The 21032-nt window shown below is 39.4% G+C and overlaps 2 protein-coding genes across 2 annotated transcripts in view; one reads left to right on the top strand and one right to left on the bottom strand.

Moving 5' to 3' along the window:
* Positions 1-21032, bottom strand: part of LOC121480991 (basic proline-rich protein-like) — a 79258-nt gene that overhangs the window by 56241 nt on the left and 1985 nt on the right. The window contains exons 3-4 of the mRNA XM_041737970.1: positions 20344-20824; positions 20027-20160 (exon numbers count right to left, since the gene is read on the bottom strand). Coding sequence (XP_041593904.1) covers positions 20027-20160; positions 20344-20824 — 615 coding nt within the window. The remainder of the gene's footprint in view (positions 1-20026; positions 20161-20343; positions 20825-21032) is intronic.
* The window catches only part of EDNRA (endothelin receptor type A), a 56796-nt gene continuing 56368 nt past the window's right edge, over positions 20605-21032 (top strand). The window contains exon 1 of the mRNA XM_041738505.1: positions 20605-20788. The gene's annotated coding sequence lies outside the window, so the exon portion shown is untranslated. The remainder of the gene's footprint in view (positions 20789-21032) is intronic.

The following is a 21032-nucleotide window of genomic DNA, read 5'->3' as shown; positions in this document are numbered from 1 at the left end:
TATGTGAGTACTTGTTAGAAATGCAAATTCTAAAAAAAAAAAAAAAAAAAAAAAGAAATGCAAATTCTCCAGGCTCCCACATACCAACTGGATCAGAAACTCTAGGGATGGGGCCTAGCAATGTGTGTTTTAACAATTCCTCTCTGATTCTAGTGAACTAAAACAATAAAGCCTACTCTACAAAGGAAACTACTAAAATCATTTCAGTGACTTTTATCTCTGATTAACTTGCTTATAATCATTGTGAAGATTCGAATGGGTTTTCACAGGTGAAATTAGAGTCACCATGATGTGGAATGCCTAAAACATTTCACTTCCGTTTTGCATGAAGATGATATAGAAGTCTGCTCTATATAAAAGTAGCCGGCTAAGCACTTTGGATGGCACCCTAATGAAGATCTCTAATGGGTCCCATGTCCAGCTTTTTTTATTTCAGGGAATTCTAGTTGTCTGAATGGTACCTCTAGAATATTGTTATGTTTGATAAGACATTTCCAGACAAGCTGTGATCTGAACACCTAAAAGGGCAAAGATTGAGGTTTTTATATATGTTTTGTGCCTAATTGCTAATATATACACATGAGAATTTGCTCTGGGACTAGCTTTCATTATAACCTGGTAGCGAGATGGTGGAGGAAACCCTTATTTGTCTGTCTTGATGGCTACCAGTATCTACCAAAAAGAATCTCATGGTCATACATAGTCTAGTATGACTAGTATGTTCACATTACGTGAACATAATGTGGGCTAGTTCACATTAGGTGGACTTAAATAAGAATGGGAAAAGAGAAATTGGAGACAATGAGTATGGACAATTCTTTCAAGTAATTTTATAAATGGGAACAGAAATATAGGGGCTTGATTAGTGTGGGCAGGGGCGAAATCGAAAAGGATTATTGCGTTTGTTCTGAACAGTCAGTAAAGCAGTATTTCTATCATTTTTCCTTTTTTTAAAAAAAATATTCCCCCAATACATTGAACGTATCATAGAGAAAAAAACTGAGAGCTAGTGATGCTCAAAAAAACCTTAAAGTGTTTTAAGTTAATTCACATCTTTAATCTGTTATAGTCTACGTTTCAATGTGCACATGTGTAATCTATTATCTTCTCAAAGAGTCTGGCAAATTAGTAAATAAATTTAAACCAATAGAATCAGTTTTTAAATTTTTAACAGTTTAGCCACCAAAACACAGAAGGGTCATGGGTCTTCCATTCCGCACCACTTACTCTGTTCCACTTCTGTGGAATGCCATTCCCCTGCAACCATCACAAACAAACTTTCAACAGTATTTGACCTTTGGAGCATTTTGTTTCCATAATTTCAGTTCACAGGAAGGTTGGATAAGGGAGAATGGCTTTTTGTTAATGAATCCTTCTCTTTTTCCAAAGGCTTAATCCTGATCATTAGAATGCCTGATTTTCTTCTATAATAAATATATCCCAGATTCTTTTCCCTGGGGAATTGGCTGGGCACAAATGAATTCTGAGTTTTCATGGTCTGACTTCAAATGTTTTTCTTTTACAATTCCCTGCCTACTAGAATTCTTAAACTGAAGACTAACTCATGCAGACGGCTAGATCGGAAATTCTGAATAAAAGAATGAGTCTCTTCAGCTGACACCAGTTACTGTAAGGAACTAACCAAGGAAAGGTGAGTCCTAAGTATCTATTTTAGAAAGAAGGCTTAACCAGCCAAAATAAATTAAATCCTTAGACCAGGAAATTCTAAACATTTCTAATCCACTATTCAGATGTTTCTATGAAAACATCTCCAAATTGGCTCCTTTTGGGCAGCATAATTGTGAAACACTGATGAAAAAAAACTCTATTTTTCACCAGATCTAATGAATTGTTCTACTTTATCAAACAAAGAACTTATTATTCTGCATTTGCCTTTTCCTCATACAGAAAGTTGTCATTTTAATAATTTAAAAAATAAACATTTGAATTCGAGTTGTCATCTCTCTAAAGAAGTCAAGAATTCTATTCATTTTTTAAATCTAATCTTTGAAGATAGTCATTGGTAAAGTCTGAGAATACTTAATGTTAACTTATACTTACCTAAATTTGATTTCTTAAAGGACTTTCACATTCATTCTTTCAGTATCTGTGAGACAGGGACAGGGAAGATGTTATCACTGCCATCTTGTATATGAGATTCAGAAATTTAAGGGACTTGGCTCAAGGTCTACCAGCTAGTAAGTGCTAAAGGCAAAACTCAATTAAAGTACTCCAAATTCCAAATCCATCAGTCCTCTCATGACATTACTTATGTTCCATTTGAGAAGACAATGGATCTACCTGTACTGTCCATTTCCTAGAGGTTATATATCAATCCTTTCTCAGTTGACTTAGTGATTGAGTTCTAGACTGGCTTTACTGAAGGAACTACCAAAAGTACCATAGAATTTTTGCTAAAATAAAAACCAACCTTTAAAAAAAAAATAAAACCTTTCAATGTTTTTTTTTTTTTTGAACTCATGGTTCAAAAAAAAAAAGGAGTCTAAAGATTTAGAAATGTTTAAGAAATATTTCTCACCAATATTGCATTAATACCGTAATGTTAACTAAAAACAACAACAACAACAAACCTCTAATATTAACTTATAAACAGAGAGGGGGAAAAAAAGTATATTTGTTAGAAAAGAGACCAAGCAGAACTCTAACAAAGTAGTAACAATTGCTATACAGAGCTCATAAAGCTTTCAATTGGTCAGACTAAACATATGTTTACTTTTCATTCTTTATATTCCATAAATAAATATATATATATCCATTAATATAAATATATATATATATATGTAAGGAATAAATCCCTAACAGCACTAGAAAGAAGAAAAAATATAATCAGTAGAACAGAAATCTTGTGGAAATAAAAAGCAGATGAAATCAGATGGATAAAAAATCCAAACCAGAGAAAACTGGAACACACAATAGGTGTGGAAAAGACAGCTGTGAGAGACCTTCATCTCTAAGGATTCCATCAGAGAGAAACTGTAAGCTCTGAATCAACAAATGTGGAAGGCAGAGTAGAAGATGATAAATTAAGGAAATACCTATAAAAATGCTGAGCCAGCTGTGTCCCTTCTTCCTGTCTATGGAAATCTATCTGCCAGGATATTTTCTCCCAGCAGATCTAACTAGGCAGAGTTCCTAGCAGCGGGCAAAAAATGGAAGCACAGCAGAGTCTAAGGTAACTCCCAACATCCACAATGGACACACACACATACACACACAGAACCAACTTTCACACCCAGACAGTCCTACTGGCAATCCTGGGGGGTCTCTCAGTCTGCACAACTGCTCCTAGATAACATACTCTAAAAGAAAGTATATCTACTTACATAGAAAAATTTAAATTCTAGACAAAATGTTATGCTCCTAGGAAACATAAATATTCACAGTTCCAGAAAAAGCTGCAAGCCAAAACTGGATAATAACCATAGGATAAATTAAATACATGGCGGGGGTGGGGTAGAGTAAATGCATGCCCAAAAGGGCAAAGGACCCAGACTGTTTTATGGGTAAATTTGTCTCAATAAAACCAATAATCTCTATTTATTTAAACTGTCCCTAGTTATTAAAAAAAAAAAGACAAACACATACACACATACAAGATGCTTCTAGATGGGCTCTATGGGCTACATCTACCTTGCCGATGATTCTGTGTACATAGCATTTTTAAATGTTGAGTAGAAATATCATGAGATCCAACATCCTTTTTCTATTATCACAATCTCTGCTTCTCTCTTTATGAACCTCATCTACTGTACTCAATTTTTTAAACAATTTTGACTCTTTTAGGCATGTGAGCTCACAATACTTACCATAGACCAGTTTCACTTATAAATGTGAATTTTAAAATCCTTACCAAAATATTCACAAAGCAAATCTAGCATAGAGTAAAAGAACAAAGCATTATAACTAAATGGAGCTTTTATAGGGACTGGTTCATCATTAGAAAATTAATTCACAGAATTCACTATATTAATATATTAAAGAACCATTTGGTAGATGGACATAACACATACACTTGAAAATTTTATAACCATTCTTGATTCTTTCATAACTCTTAGTAAGCTAAGAATAGAAGACAACTTCCTTAATTTGACAAAGAGAATGTATCTAAAACATAGAACAAATGACATTCTTAAGGGTAAAAGGTAAGAAAGAATTAAGAAAAAGACAAATCATCACTATTATTAAAAATTATTCTGGGCAGCCCGGATGGCTCAGCGGTTTAGCGCCGCCTTCAGCCCAAGGCCTGATCCTGGAGACCTGGGATCGAGTCCCACGTCGGGCTCCCTGTGTGGAGCCTGCTTCTCCCTCTGCCTGCATCTTTGCCTCTCTCTCTCTCTCTGTGTCTCTCATGAATAAATAAATAAAATCTTTTAAAAAAATTATTCTGAGTTACTAGATAATGTAATAAGACAAGAAACCAAAGGAAGCATAAATTATTAGAATGAAAATAGACAAATGTTTTTAATAATCAATGGAAAATTATCAAGATAATCAACGGAAAATTATTATAACTAATGGGTTTTCTGAAAGATCAAGATACAAGGTAAGTATTCCGAAATAATGACATTGCTATAAATCAACAATAACCCATTAAATGCAATAAAAATCATACTTGTAATTATTAAAATTTTTATATATTCATATATTTTAGAATAGTCAAACCAGAAAAGTGTAAGAAAAGTATTAAATATTTTAGAAAAAACTTTTTTAAGCTTGAGTAAATATCAAAATATGTCATTCGTTTTTATTTTATTTTATTATTTTTATTTTTATTTTTTTTTAGTGATAGGCACACAGTGAGAGAGAGAGAGGCAGAGACATAGGCAGAGGGAGAAGCAGGCTCCATGCACGGGGAGCCCGATGTGGGATTCGATCACGGGTCTCCAGGATCGCGCCCTGGGCCAAAGGCAGGCGCTAAACCGCTGTGCCACCCAGGGATCCCTGTTATTCGTTTTTATATTGGAAGATCCCATTGCTAAAAGTATCAGTTTTTGCCAAGTTGATAGTTTCAAATTGAATATGATTCTGACAAAAATCTAAAGTATCTCCTTTTATTTTTTTAAATATTTTTTTATTGTAGTTCTCAAAGTATCTTCAATGGAATTTGAAAAGTTGATTCTAAAGTTTACTTGTAATAGTAAATATGCCCAGAAAAAAAGGGCTTAAAAATTGAAAAATAATGCAGATGGAAATTTTTCCCTTGCAAATATCAAAACAAAGTATAAAGCCATATTAATTAAAACCAAGAATTCACATTAAAAATATAGATTTATAGGCATACACAAAGATAGAGATACATATACACATATATACACACACACAACACACCTCCAGGGTACATCCAGAATCAATAAGAATGAAGGAAATATATGAAAGAAGGAAATAAATGAGTGTTCCAGAGTTTTGGATCCTTAGTGCACCACCATGAGCCAGAGTAACCATTAGAAGCTAAATATCTATTAAAATGTGCAGCTCTGGGCCACCTGGTTGGCTCAGTTGGTTAAGAGTCTGCCTTCTGCTCAGTTCATGATCCTGGGGTCCTGGGATTTGAGCACCTCATCAGGCACCGTGCTCAGCGGGGAGTCTGCTTCTCCCTCTGCCTGCAGTTCTGCCTGTTTGTGTTCTCTCTCTCTCTCTCTCTCTGTCAAATAAATAAAAAAAAAAAAAAAAAAAAAAACAAACTGTGCGGTTCACAAACACTTTAAGTGCATTGTATTTATAAAGACCAAATGCCCATAACCTGTAAGTAATTTTACCTATAAACTTAATAGTAATAATCTGGCTAAGGGTGAGCATTTTATTTTTAATCCTGGGTCACAGTTGGCTTTATTCTATAGAAACACAAGAATTATGATCTAGTATCAAGGGTCAAAAAACAGAAAATGCTGGCACTATAAACCTGAACTTCTCATCTGAACTGCTGGAATATGGAAATGTTTAATCCCCAGCTGTGGGGTATTTCCCTGTGCCCTATAAGATGGTTAGCAGCATCCCTGGCTTCTAGCTAGGCCAGAGTGACATTTTTATAAAGAGATCGGATCATCTCTCCCCCTTATTTAAAATTCTCCAATGACTTCCCAACAACTTACAATGAAATCCATATTCTCTACTATTCTGGCTGCCAGAAGAATGTATCACACAGACCCACGCCCACCCTCCCCCCTGAGGTCTAGCCTCTGCCTCCTCTGAGCCTAAAGAGTACTCAACAGTGTGCAGCCCCATTTTGATATTGCTAACACAAAGCTCTGACAAGGCTTCTGTATTGCCTGGCATCCTTGCATTACACCCTAGTAGATCACTTCCCAAGAGTCTAGGACAAGAGACCATAATTTCAGCCCTTTCCCTCAATTCATCCTCAATCCTCACTCTTGTGAACCACCAAGACAAAAGACACAGGCTCTAAAATAAAATATGTGCATTTATTTAGGGTCTTAGAGATTGCAGTTGGGAGACACAGACCCCACCAAAATCAAAAGCATGCTCCAGAGAGACAAGGGAGGTTAGAGCTTTTAAAGAGGAAAGAGAGAATTTACATAAGTTGTTTCAGACAAAATGTGATTGGCGCTGGTATAGTTATACTAATCTATGCATGATTGGATGCTAGGGCTAGTGTTAGGCAGAAAGTTCATTTGTGTCCATTTTAACATATAACAGATGCCTAGGCTTTCAGCTAAGTTCAGCAAAAATTCTGAGAATTTGAGATGAAGACGTGCATAAGCCCTACATGCTCAATGTCCACCCAGCTCCATTTTAAATTAACCCTCTTAAGGAAGCTTACTCCATTTTATTCTCTCTGTTGTTACTTTCAACTAATGGTTTTACTTCCTATTTCACTGAGAAAATAGAAGCAATCTGAAAATAGCTTTCTCACCTTTTTATCACAAATTCTGCCAGCATTCATATGGCTGCACATCATTCCCGCTTATTCTTGGGGATGCGTTCAAAGATCCCCCAGTGGCTACCTGAAACCGTGGGTAGCACCAAACCTTGTATATACCAGTTTTTCCTATACATACAAACCTTGATAAAGTTTAACTTATAAATTATACACAGTAAGAAACTAACAATAACTAAAAATAGAACAATTATAAAAATGTCCTGTAATAAAACATATGTGAATGTGGTCTCTGTGTCTTTTTCAAAATATCTTATGTACTGTACTCACCCTTTTTTCCTGTAATGATGTGAGATAACAAAATGCCTGAGTGATGAGATGAAGTGAGGTAAAAGGCATAGGCATTTTGACACAGTGTAGCATCAAAGGCTACTAATGACCTTCTGATGATTCTTCGGAAGGATGGTCAGCTGCTTCCAGTTGACCACAGTAAGTGGAAATGCCAATAAATGCCACAGGTGAGGGGGGACTACTGTAACTCTATATTCCACCATTTTTCCTGAACAATGAGCAATCCCTCCCTGCTCCTAGCTATATTCATGGAATGATAGTTAATACACACATTAATTCTATAGCCTTTAGTAATTCGTATTTGTCACCATCAAAAGGATATGTAGTTAAATTAAGATCCTATCTTATTCCAATCATAGCACTACTGTGATATTGTTCCATTTTTAAAATTCTGAGCTTGTAGCCTGTTTACAATATTTATAGGTACCAGTGAAGCAGGAGAATACTGATATCGAATATCTGTCAACAAAGTATTCAGAAGTCCAATGTCTTTGAAGGAGGGAAGCTTTCAAATATCTAGTATCAAGTAACCATATTCATAATATTGGGCAAATTGAGAATGTTGAAGAGAGTAAAGATTAATCTTGGTTTTTATTTTTTTAAGAACATTGTTGACGAGAAAAAAAGTGTGAAAAGATTTGTCAGGTTTTTTATTGAACAGCTACTACACTTTTTAGAATAACTCTAAGATAATTGAGAGTCTTTAGTAAGGTATGTAACCTCCAAATGTAACATTGTTCCTTTGGGGAAAATGGGATCTCCTTAGAACAATTTACCTTATGATGCAATTTCCAAAGAAACTGGTAAGGAAATGAAATTTGCCTATACCTGCCCTACTTTTTTCATGGGAATACGCTGAAGCTTAAAAAAATGTTGGCTATAAATGCAATTTGAAAAAGGTAAGTAAGTTAAATGTAAACTATTATCGAAAAAAAAAATCCAGTTCTTTTTTTTTTTTTTTAAATCCAGTTCTAATCACAGAAATATTCTATCCTAGGGTGGGCCTCATGATTACTACCCACAGTCATCCTTTTATTTTTGAATTTTGTGGGACCAGGGTCTATATCTTTTAAATTCTCTTCCATTACAAAGCCTAAATAAAGACAATTTTAAAAAGGGATAAAATTAAACAAGCATTTAAGGAGTCTAAAAGAGAAAATGGATGCATTCTAACCCCTGGAGTGATAAGCTGAGTGGTCTCAGCTGGCTGAGTCTGATAAGCTGAGTGATGCACCTGCCAGGTGCATCAGAGGCTCTGATAGAAGGACAATGAGAGGGTATTTCTGAAAAGGAACTGGGAGGGTACTCTGATTGGAGTGAGTGGCACATATGGAAGGCTTGCTGGCAGAAAGGGTGAAACTGGATAGCACTTGCTTGAGAGTCATCAAATGTATTTGTCTGACTATCCTTGTCTGTATGGATGATAAACACATACTAGTCAGATTCCATTAATAATGCTGAGGATGGACAGACAAGACACTCTGGAGTTTCAGTTTCCTGTAGTTTGGGTAGAAGACAGTGAAGATCCTTGAAGAACCCTGGGATGGGAGTGTAGATGCGAGCAAACGACACATTCTCAGTATTCTAGAACTAGCTCTGAATAAAGATAGATAGAGGGGACAAGACAAAGTCTTTTATATGAACTCAAGTTAGCTTCTTACCAGCCACTAAGGATAAAGAAAAGAAATGTTCTAGAAAACTATTACCACAGACCAGAAATGGAAAAAAAAAAACATTAAAGAACGTCTCCAAGGATTAAAGTAGGTAAGGGCTCAAAGCAAAAGAGCTTAAAATGTTATTTAAAACAATCTCTAAAACTTAATAGATTCAAGGCATGAGTCTATTTTTTTCTAAGTCTCACATAGATAGAAATTACAAAACTATAGCATGAATAAGTTTTACATGAAATGACTAATATCAACATAGTATTACTAAAGTTAGGAATAATGACACATAACCACTTCCTTGAGACACCTACATCACCATTCCCTAATGTTACGCAACCACAGGACGCTTTATGAATTATGAAATGTTGATGGAATACCAACATTTTGATAGAAGATATTATGCACACTTGATTAAAAGAGAACAGCAAAAAATAAGTGCTTCAGGAAAACATCAAAATTGAATTCGTATGCTTGAGAAGAAATAAACACATAATGAAATCACAAATTCAATAAAAATAAGTATTTAATAAAATCATCAATATATTCAATAGAAAAATCTTCTTATATTTTAGAGATGATCAAATATCTAGAAGCAAATGCTATGATGTTCATAACTTACTTTAAAATACTTCCACAGAAATATGTACATTTGAAAAGCACATTAAGCAAACTGAACACTTTTTTTTAAGTCATGCAAACCTGAAGTGGCAAGTTGGAGCAGAGCTATGGAGCCTGGAGTGTAGTGTATGTGCTCACCATGTCTACAAAATCGAGGCATTTCAAGCCATGGGGTGCAAATGTTAGATTTTTCACAGCACAAACCCATCAACCAGTTTTGGATATCAATTTCAGAATAGCAGTTTTAAAGCTCTGGTTGACAAATTAAGATGAAAAAATTTGAACACTTTGCTACAAAATTAAATCAATAATCATATATGGAAAGCTGGAAGTCTCAATCACTGTTTCCTTAACTCAGAATTCAGATGAGGTCATGAAAAATATCTTAGCATTTTAAAAATATAAATTAAAGAGATTAGGAAGAGGCTTTGCCTCAACGTTCACCTTACAGGCCAGCTTCCTTGTCTCTTGTTCACCTCTACCTAAATAATCTAGGTAGAATTATTTCCCCAATAAAATTCTTTTTCCAGACTTACCAAGAAGTCTTGAAAAAAAGCCCAATGTAGTATAAGCTAATTGTAGATGGTGTTGACTTTTCTTCCACATATTACAAAAGTAAATTTAGCAGAAAGATTTATACTCACTACTTAGCAATGTTCCTGCATATCTTTTTGTGCTGTTTCTAATTACAAAGTTATTTTGAATGTGTGTAAAGCAGGAGTTTGCCTAAAGGCCCAACCTGACATTCTTAGAACAATATCCCCCTTATTGACCATCTCCCCGTCCCATTCTCAGTCTTCATTCCCTTTGACCTCTCTTGACCACTCACTCATTGCCATAACTCTCTTCTTTCTTCCTGTCACAGATGTGGCCCTTCCCTGGTTCTTTCTCTGATGCTTCTCTCTCTGTTTGACAAGCAGACCTGCTTACCCTAAACTGAATGCTTTGTACAAGGCTCATCCTAGCTTCTTAGCCCTTTCCTTTTTTCACATTCAGTCTCCAAATGAAATGCTTCCAGTTCATGGCTTCAGTTACTGCTTACTACCCTCGTTCATGACCAAAGGCCTCACCTAGGCCCAGGCCTATTGTTCCACAGGCCCTTAGATATCCATCACATCCACTTGAATGGATCTGATGCTTAACAGTTTCCAAACTGTTTAAAAACTTAATTCCTCTTCTTCCCACTTATATAAACCTCTCCTTTTCCTGGTACCCTAATGGATTCACTGTCCATCTTCCTCATCTGGCCATTTTGCTCACATTCTGAGATAAAAGCAAAGTCTAATAACTATCAAAGCCAAAGTATTTACTAGATAACCCTTTACAAAATATGTTCCCTGAACCTCTAGCTAGCATAGCTCTATCCTAACCCTTGGTGAGTTGTTTTTAAGCTGTTTATGTATTTTCCCCCATTAGACTCTAGACTTCTTTATTTATTTTTTTTTTATTTAACTTTTATTGGTGTTTAATTTACCAACATACAGAAAAACACCCAGTGCTCATCCCGTCAAGTGTCCACCTCAGTGCCCGTCACCCATTCCCCTCCAACACCCGCCCTCCTCCCCTTCCACCACCCCTAGTTCGTTTCCCCGAGTTAGGAGTCTTTATGTTCTGTCTCCCTTCCTGATATTTCCCAACATTTCTTTTCCCTTCCTTTATATTCCCTTTCACTATTATTCATATTCCCCAAATGAATGAGAACATACACTGTTTGTCCTTCTCCGATTGACTTATTTCACTCAGCATAATACCCTCCAGTTCCATCCACGTTGAAGCAAATGGTGGGTATTTGTCGTTTCTAATTGCTGAGTAATATTCCATTGTATACATAAACCACATCTTCTTTATCCATTCATCTTTCGATGGACACCGAGGCTCCTTCCACAGTTTGGCTATTGTGGCCATTGCTGATAGAAACATCGGGGTGCAGGTGTCCCGACGTTTCATTGCATCTAGACTTCTTTAGAATAGAGTTACATCTTGTTCGTTTTTTGTTTTTTTTTTTTAAGATTTTATTTATTTATTCATGAGAGACAGAGAGAGGCAGAGACAGAAGCAGGCTCCCTGCAGGAAGCCCGATGTGAGACTTGATCTCAGGTCTGGGATCTCACCCTGAGCCACTCAGTCGTCACTGTTGGTTTTTAAAATCTGTCTTCCTAGCACAGAACCTGGTACATAGTTTTAATCAATAAATATTGGTATAGAGTTATTTTTTTATTCTTCCTGCTTCTTCCACTAGATCTACTCTGCACTCTTTCCCACAAAATAACTCTTGGTTTAGGGACACCTGGGTGGCTCAGCAGTTTTGAGCCTTTGGCTTGGGGTATAATCCTGGTCCAGAAATTGAGTCCCTCATTGGGCTCCCTGAGAGGAGCCTATTTCTCCCTCTGTCTATCTCTTTGCCTCTGTGTGTGTGTGTGTCTCATGAATAAATAAATAAATAAATAAATAAATAAATAAATAAATAAATATATATTTTTTTAAACTCTTGGTTTCACTAGATTGTTTGCAAAAATGGCTACAATAATTCTCTATTTCCATGCTCTTGGTTAGTCTCCTCTAATACTGGCTCTGGCCCTGATCATGTTACTTGCTTTGGCCAATGGGATGACAACAAACATGGTGCAAGATGACACTTGAAGACTACTTGGTTATTGGGGCTTGCCCTTGCTTCTGCACTTGGAACCCTGACACCACCAGATCAATGAGCCAGGCTAGCCTGCTGGATAATGGAAGACACATGGCCCTGAGAATCCCTTGCTCCAGCCAAGAGCCAGATATGTGAGTGAGGCCATCAAATGCTGGCTGACTACACACACATAAGGAAACTCTACTACATAAATGAGCCTGCCCAAGACCAGCAAAAGAACCACCCAGATGAATCTAACCAAAACTGCTGACTTACAATGTCATGAGCTAATAAACTATTGTTGTTTTAATCCAATATGTTCTTTTGGTGGAGGGGTTTGTTATATGGAATATACTTCCTGCTATTTTGGTCTTCCTCATTTTAAATATCTCTAGGATTTGTGCCTTAAACTTGACCACCAAACCGAAGCTGTGTCTACCGCCACTTTACTCTCTACACTTATGCTTTATACTAAGGTAACACCATGTAGGAGAGGAAGAAAAAATTTTCCATCTATCTTTCTTCTAAGTTCTCTGGCTGGTTGAATAATCAAATTAACAAATAGATTCTATATGTTGGAAAATTGAATTTAAATAAAAAACTAAAAAAAATAGAATAACTAGAGAAAACAATTTCAATTACGTTCATATGGGGGCCCCACAAAAACAATGAGACCCCAGGACAAATCAGACAATTGAGGCTTATATGCCATCTTGAGCTAAGGAATGGGATAAGGGCCTGGGGCTTCAAGGAGGAGGAGGGTGATTCACAAGAGGATAAGAAAAGCAGATGTTTGGTAATTATGTTCCTCTTGCCATTCAGATAGTTCATTCTGATTTAAAAAAGAAGAAGAAAGAAAGCAAGCAAGCATGCAAGGTATCTCTCGGTAGTAGCTCTGTTTCCTGGCCAGCCCCCCATCTAAAATTTTTTAGGCAGTTTGAGGGAGAGGTAATAGTTTCTCTTGAATCTGTTGGGTCTTAATTGCCTTCAGCTGAAAGTAGTCTACCTGCCAAAGTGGCACATTTGGGGGAGACTTGTTCCTACCTCCTTCAACACTAACCCGTCTTCCTGCTTCTAGTTTCTTTTTAGATATGTAAATTATAAGCTCCAGAAGAAATTCATCACAGATCCATAATATCCTTTGATATCCTTTGATATCCTAAAGATGATGTGATCTTAACAATTTCCTCTTATATACAAGCAAATTGTCTATTCTATGTATGTCCCACCATTATATTTTGGAAGCACAGTTTTTACAGGTTCATGGCTGGAGATGAATTTTGCCTTAGGGATGAATCATACCGCCAGTCTCACTCATATCTGATTTAGATGATATTTAGATGAGACTTTGGACCTTTGACTTTAGAGTTAATGTTGGAATGAGTTAAGACTTTTGGGGGCTGTTGGGCTAGAATGAATGAATTTTTCATGCAAGAAAGACATGAATTTAAGAAATGTAGGGACAAAATGTTATAAACTGAATGTTTCCCTCTCAAATTCATATATTGAAACCTATATTGTGATTTATAAGGAATATATATTTGGTCATTCTAATGAACAGAGTATATGTCTCACATGTATTTCATTTTCATCAACAATTCCTGGGTCATAGATCCCAACACTCTTGGAATCTCCTGAGCAATAAGAGCATCTTTGGTTAAAATATTTAGTCTCTTGACCTCAGTGCAGAAAAAACACTTCAGAACCATAAAGGTGAAATGAATGTCTTATTCATGACAAGCCCCTTTCCAACACAACGGGACTATGTTAATGAGATGACTTCTGGAAAGCAAGTAAGGATGGGGGCTAATTGTCAGGGGAACCAACCATGAATAGAGGGTTGGAATTTTCAAACTCATGCCCTGATTTCTTGAGACTGTATCAATGATCAATGGCCAATGATTTAATCAACGATGCCTATGTAATGAAGCCTCCATCAAAAAAACAAAAAAGAGAAGGTTTGGAGAGCTTTCAGTTTGGGGAACCAGATGGCTTCCATGTACCACCATGCCAGGCCCCAAACTCCTCAAAGACAAAAGCTAATTTGTTCAGGACTTCACCCTGTGTATCTTTTACTGGGCTATTGGTTAGTATCCTTTGATAGCCTTTGTCATAAATCAGTAATCCAGTAAGTAAACAACTTTCCTGAGTTCTGTGAGCTACTCTAGCAAATTAATCAAACCCAAGGAGGAGGGTGTATGAACCTCTGATTTACAGCCAGTCAGTCAGAAGCACAGACAACAACCTGGGTTTGTGATTGGCCTCTTAAATGGAGTGCAATCTCTTGGGACCGGCCCTCCACTTGGAGAATCTGATGCTATTTCTGGAAAGATAGTGTCAGAATTAAGTTGAATTGTAAACATCGAGAACTAGTTGGTGGTGTGGAAAACTGCCCCCCTCAAATATGCCCCTCCACACATTAGAACTGTTGATCAGAACCCATTAAGTTGGGATCCCTGGGTGGCTCAGCGGTTTGGCGCCTGCCTTTGGCCCAGGGCACGATCCTGGAGACCCAGGATCGAATCCCACATCAGGCTCCCGGTGCGTGGAGCCTGCTTCTCCCTCTGCCTATGTCTCTGCCTCTCTCTCTCTCTCTCTCTCTCTCTCTGTGACTATCATAAATAAATAAAAATTTTAAAAAATTTAAAAAAAAGAACCCATTAAGTCTTAATCTCCTATGTGATGGTATTTGGAAATGGGGCCTTGGGAGATAACTAGGACTTGATGAGGTCATGACAGTGGTGACTTCATGATGGGAATAGTACCCTTTTAAAAAGCGATACCAGGGTACATATCTTTTCTCTCTCTCTCACTTTCTTTCCCTTTGCCATGTGAGGACCCAGCAAGAAACCAGGAAGAGAATCTGAGCATGCTGGTGCCCAGATATTGGACTTCCAGCCTCCAGAACTATGAGAAAATAAATATCTGTTGTTTGAACCATCTAGTCTGTTGTATTTTACTATGGCAGTTTGAGCTAAGACAAGTGGTCAATATCCACAAGGCAAGAATCTCTTGCATCTCTACCAATCGAAAATGTTATTTCTATATTCAAGAATCTCTTGTATTGCTACCAGTTTTCTGCAACCTACAGAGTTGTAAAAGAGCTCAAAGTTGATGGAAGGCACAGATAACACAGAAAAATGCACTAGACAGGACACCTAGTGATCTTCTCTGCCAATTTCAAAAGCTATCATAAAGTTTTCCTGACATATCTAAAGCAGAGACTGTAAGCTATTGGTCCTTACCTCTATTCATCCGAACTTATTCCATGGAACACCTGCTGTCACCTCTTTCAATTAAGTCTGTTTATTCAAGCTTATGCATATTTTGTTTGTCATCTTATATTACAAGTGCAACCTGCAGTTCCCAAGCCCATAGCAACCTAAAGGAACACTCAAAAGTCAGAGTCACAGTGATGTCCTCATAGCACCCATCCTGGCCTCTAGTCCTCACCAGCAAAATCTTGAACCCTCAGACCCCTCCTGTGTCATTAAAGGGATCCCTGGGGCCATGTTGCATAAACTCTGCTATGGATAATTGTTCTCCTTACAGCCACTTCAAGACACCAGATAACCTTCCAGCTTTTATGTTCTAGCTCCTTAGATGCCATTGATCACCTTGGCCCTCATCACTGCTACTATGTCACTTTCCTAAGGTCACTAAAGGTGCCATGTGAAGCTGCTTATTCTGTTCTACCATTCTCATGGACAACCAAGGAAGGTACAAATGAAAATAAAAAGAGCTAAGGCTTATTGAGCTCCTATTATGTGCCAAGCCCAGGTACTTTATATTCTTTTCTTTCTCTTAACTCATATCATTTTTGTTTCTGCTTTGGTAGTTAAAGGTAAATTATATATCCCCGAAATAGCATTTCTAAAATATAAGACTGTTCTCCTATATGCCAAAAGAATCGCATTTAATAAAGTTCATTTCACATTTGATAAATTTAGTAAATCCTTCACTGCATCCAATATCCAATCCAAATCTAAATTTTCCCAGTTGTCCAAAAATGTCCCCCACAGTTGGTTTCTCCAAACCAGAACCCAATCCAGGACAGTTCACCTGGTTGTCGTGCTCCTTTATGTCTCTTTTAATCTAGAAAAATACCCCTTTTTCATCGACTGACTTGTTAAGGAGCTGGGGCCAATTGTCCTGTAAAATGTCACACTTTCTGGATTTGTCTATTTGTTTCCTCATAGCATTTGTTTAACTTGTATGTCTGTCTCCTATCTTTCCTGGAAACTTGTATAGCTAAAGCCTTAAGTTAAACATCTGTGGCCAGATAGAATATGTCATCAGAGGACAACTAATATCTGCTTGCCTAACCATTAGTGATGCTAAGATAGAACAGTTTCTCAGCCCTCCAGTGAGACTACCAGTGGTCTACAAAACATTGGGCTACATTAGGCCTTAAGTAGGTTTCAATGAGGTAACCTGCAGTCTTGACCACCATGAGCAACATTATTGCAGTGAAAAAACACTTTAGAATCCTTAGCAACCCATCACAGGCTAACATTTGGAAACATTTTATTTTAAAAACAAACTGCCTGTAGTGAAGTTTAATTAAAAATGGAACTTAAGGGCACCTGGGTGGCTCAGCAGTTGAGTATCTGCCTTTGGCTCAGATCATGATCCCAGGGTCCTGGGATCAAGTCCCACATCGGGCTCCCCACAGGGAGCCTGCTTTCCCTCTGCCTGTGTCTCTGCCTCTCTCTTTCTGTGTATCTCATGAATAAATAAATTTTTAAAACTTTAAAAAAATGGTACTTAAACTCAATGGGCTTGCTTTTTCTTCTCCAGGCCTGTGATGTATGTTGTCAACAGCAAGCCCTGACCATGGCACTGCCCAGTATGAAGGCTACGGTGACAGGTCCAGGTCTCTGATGTGCAAGTCCCCAGTTTCTCCCCCTCTCCATTCACAACCAGCTTTCCAGCCTTTCTTTATCTTTGTGGTTCCTCTCTGACCCCTTCATGTTTCCTATCCCCCAGGGGGCACTGAAGTGAACACAACATTTTTAGCAAATGCTGTGAGACACAAATCCTTTATAGCACTTCAAGTTTGAGGATCTTAAGAATTAGCAATTGAGAAATGGATTTGCAAATTTGAATCAAAAACTTAAATTCATAAGAACTTTTATCCGAAAGATACATGAGAACTGGGCTTTTAAGTGCTATCTTGAGTACTTCTTGATCTTCAGCAATTATTCAGGAAATCAATAATGATAATATGATGCTGAGAAAAATCAGTGTAATTACCATTATAGTAATGCTCCACTTATGAGCTGCTTGAACCAGAAGTTAAGTGTGGTTAAGAAAATCTGGAAATTCCAAAGACCCAAAAATCTGCTTTCAACCTACCTTCCAGGGGAAAGAAATAATCCTTGGAAGTAGAATTGAGAAACTTAGTCAATATACTAATTGTATTTTCATTAAAAGTACAAAGCAGTGGCGGACGCCTGGGTGGCTCAGTCCGTTGAGCATCTGACTCCTGGTTTCAGCTCAGGTCATGATCTCAGGGTCGTGAGATGGAGTCTCACATCAGGCTCCATGCTCAGCAGGGCGTCCGCTTGAGATTCTCTCTCTCTCTCTCTCTCTCTCTCTCTCTCTCTCTCCACCCCTACCCTTGCCCCCCGATCTCTCTCTAAAATAAATAAATAAATCTTTTTAAAAACTTAAAAAGTACAAAGAAAAAAAAAGTGCAAAGCAGGGAATATAGAAGTGGAGTAAGTATATAAAGTCCTGTACATGGGGAGAGGGGTTAGTGGAAGTAGTTAATTTAAATGAAAACAGATTTAAATCTATTGAAGTCATTTTCCCCAAAGCAGAGAAGACAAGAATATAAATCTCTAAAAACTAAGGAAAGTTTGTGTTGTTCTCACCTAAAATGAGGCAATCCCAATCCCTTACAAAGGCAGATCTATGCTGGTGATCCACATAAAAAGATCTTTGTTAGAAGAAGCAGTAAATTTATTTTATGAACGTGTAGGGTAGATAAACAGGTAATATATAGAGGCAGATTTCATATCAATGTCAGGAAGAATTTTTTGTATGGCAAACTATACATAATATAAATTTATCACTTTAACCATTTTTAAGCTAGCAGCTGTGGCATTAAGTACATTCACATTGTTGTGCAACCATCACCACCACCACCATCTACCTCCAGAACATTTCCATCCCAAACTGACACTCTGAAACACATTAAATAGTACATCCTCAGGTCTCCCCCAAGACCAGTCCATGGCTACCACTGTACCATTTACTGTGTCTGATTTTGACTACTACTCTAAAGCACTTCATATAAGGAAAATCACACAATAGCTGTCCTTTTGCATCTGGCATGGTTCACTTAACATAATGTCTTCAAGTTTCATCTACATTGTAGCATGTATCAGAATTTTACTCTTTTTTAAGACTGAATAATATTTCATTTTATGCATGTGTGTATGCTACATTTTGTTTATCCATTCATCCATAGATGGACATTTGGGTTATTTCCATCTTTTGACTATTGTGAATAATGCTGCTATGAACATAGGTATGCACATACCTGGTTTTATTCACACTGGGTATATACCCAGAAATAGAATTTGTTGGATCATACAATACATCATACATACGTACATCATTAATACAGTAATTTTATGTTTAATTGTTTGAGGAACTGCCATACTACTGTGCAGTGCCAAGCTACTGCACTATTTTCCATTCCCTGAGCTGAAGGTAGATGCTTAACCAACTGAACCACCAAGGCACAGCCAGAGAAGGAACTTTTAATAACTAGACCTGTGCCACCGTGGGATGAGCTGTTCCCAGGATGTAGGGACTGATTAATGTGTTCTACCAAAGACTGGATAGACTAACATGTTCAGTTATGCAAGTTGTGCACTGTCCAAGTGTGTCTGGTTGCAGGGTGAGTAGGGACTAAAATCCAGCACATGTTTCATATTCCAAGGTGTGAACCCTGGTGTAGAACTGCCTCTTCTGGAAGGAAGCAATAATTTTTTCTTCTCTGGAAATACTGCCAGCTTGCCAAGCCATATGCTTGAGAGGGTACCTTTTTTTCCATGAAAACTAAGGCATCCATTTATGGAAGCTATCAGTTACCTTGACTGACTGACCCCTCTGTCATGAGAAAGCTGTAGATAGAATAGATTAATGCACAGGATAATACCTAGTCCAGTTGGACTACATGACTGTTAAGGCCTCATTCAATGATGATATTCTGTGCATCTCTCTGATTATTTTACAAGGTCCCCTCTTAAACTTCTTTGCACGCCTTGCATTGACAGGTGGAGGCAATATCCCCTCACCTTGAATCTGGGACCAGTGACTGCTTCATAATAGAGTTCTACAGAAGTGACACTGTACCAATTTCCAGGCCAGACCTTAAGAAACTGGCAGCTTCACATCCCAACTCTTTGGACACTCCTTCTTGGAACCGGGCCACCATGCTGTGAGGAAGCCTAAACCACCTTGTAGAGAGACAAACATGGAGGAAAACCAACACTCATCACCAAGTGAGTGAACTGCCTTGCAAGTTGGAGCCTCCAGCCCCAGCAAAGATGAGCTGTCCCTGCCAAGCCCTGCTCAAATTGCAGAATGATGAGTAAAGTAAATGACTGCTGTTGTCTGAAGCCACTACTGTCTTGGGGTGATTTTCTTTAGCTGTAATAGATAAGCAGAACAGTCTGTATGTAATGTTACCAGCGCTCCAAACGCACGTTTCCATAATATGTCTCATACCAGCAGCACATTAAGTGACTCCAAGGGAGAACTTTCTCTAAGGAGCCCTCAAGTTTTTCTCGAATGTCACGGGCCATGGCCTTTGTCCCTCACTCACTGCCTCTCCCACTCCGCAATTTAGGATAAAACTCTCTATCATAGAAAGATTCTGAGACCTACCTTCTGCAGTGTCTGCACCCCTCGGTGTTTGGATTTCTTGAGGAATCCAAAGTTTCTCTGAGCCACACACTGGACCCTTCCACAGACTCTCCGGCCTTGCCCTGGAGTGGTGTGGAGCCTCGGGGTGCAGGCTTCTAGGAATGAGATCAAAGCAACACTTGATCAGTCCACTGCTAAGTTGGCTCTTTCACTTGCCACAAGCTTAAGAAGGGGGGCAGACAAGGCAAGCCAAGGGGCGGGGACGTGGAGCCCCCCCCCCCCCCAGCAGCACCCTTCCCCTCGGGCTCCATCTGTAGTCCTTCCCCCTCGGATCTAACCGGCCTGCGCCCGCGGCGAAGGGAAGGGTTTCCGCAGGGCCTCCCTCGGCTCTGGGTCTTCGGGAGCGAAAGAGTTAAGACTCTCGCCCCGGGGCCTGGAGGGGGCGGTCTAGGGGGCAGGCGGCGGGGGGGGGGGGGCGGGGGCGCTCCTGCAGCCCCGGGGCCGGGGCCGGGCCGACGGTCGGGAGCGCGGCGCGCAGGGGGCCGGCCGCGCGGGGGCGTGTCCCCTGGAGTCTCCCGCGAGCTCGGCGCGCGCGCAGTCGTCCCCGTGGTCCGGCGGCCGCGCACACGGGCGAGAGGCTCGGTCCGCCGGCGGCCGCTGCGGCTCCGGGAGCTCCCGCGGGAGCGGGGCGGCGTGGGAGCCGGGCCGTGCAGCACCAGCGCTCGGCTGCGCTTCGTCGGGCGGCGCGCGGACCGGGCGGCCGTCGCCCCGCCGAGCCCCACGGTCGGTGCACCTCTTCCCGTCGGGGAGCGGGGGGGCCTGCCGGAGGACAGCCCGGAGCCCCGCAGCCTGGCGCCCCCGCCCCGGGGCTGCCCCCCACCTGCCCGCGGCGCGCGGCGGGGCGGCGGGGGCTGCGGGGGCTGCGGGGCTGCGGACCGGCCTCCGCAGGCGGGATTCGGCCTCAGGGCTCTGCCTGGGGCTCCCCGTCCCCGAGGCTGCGAGAGCGTTGAGCAACCTCACGCCCTCG

Source organism: Vulpes lagopus, chromosome 23, assembly GCF_018345385.1.
Source record: "Vulpes lagopus strain Blue_001 chromosome 23, ASM1834538v1, whole genome shotgun sequence".
Classification (NCBI taxonomy): domain Eukaryota; kingdom Metazoa; phylum Chordata; class Mammalia; order Carnivora; family Canidae; genus Vulpes; species Vulpes lagopus.
The sequence above is the reverse complement of the archived record's forward strand: the minus strand, read 5'-3'. Positions and strand labels throughout refer to the sequence as shown.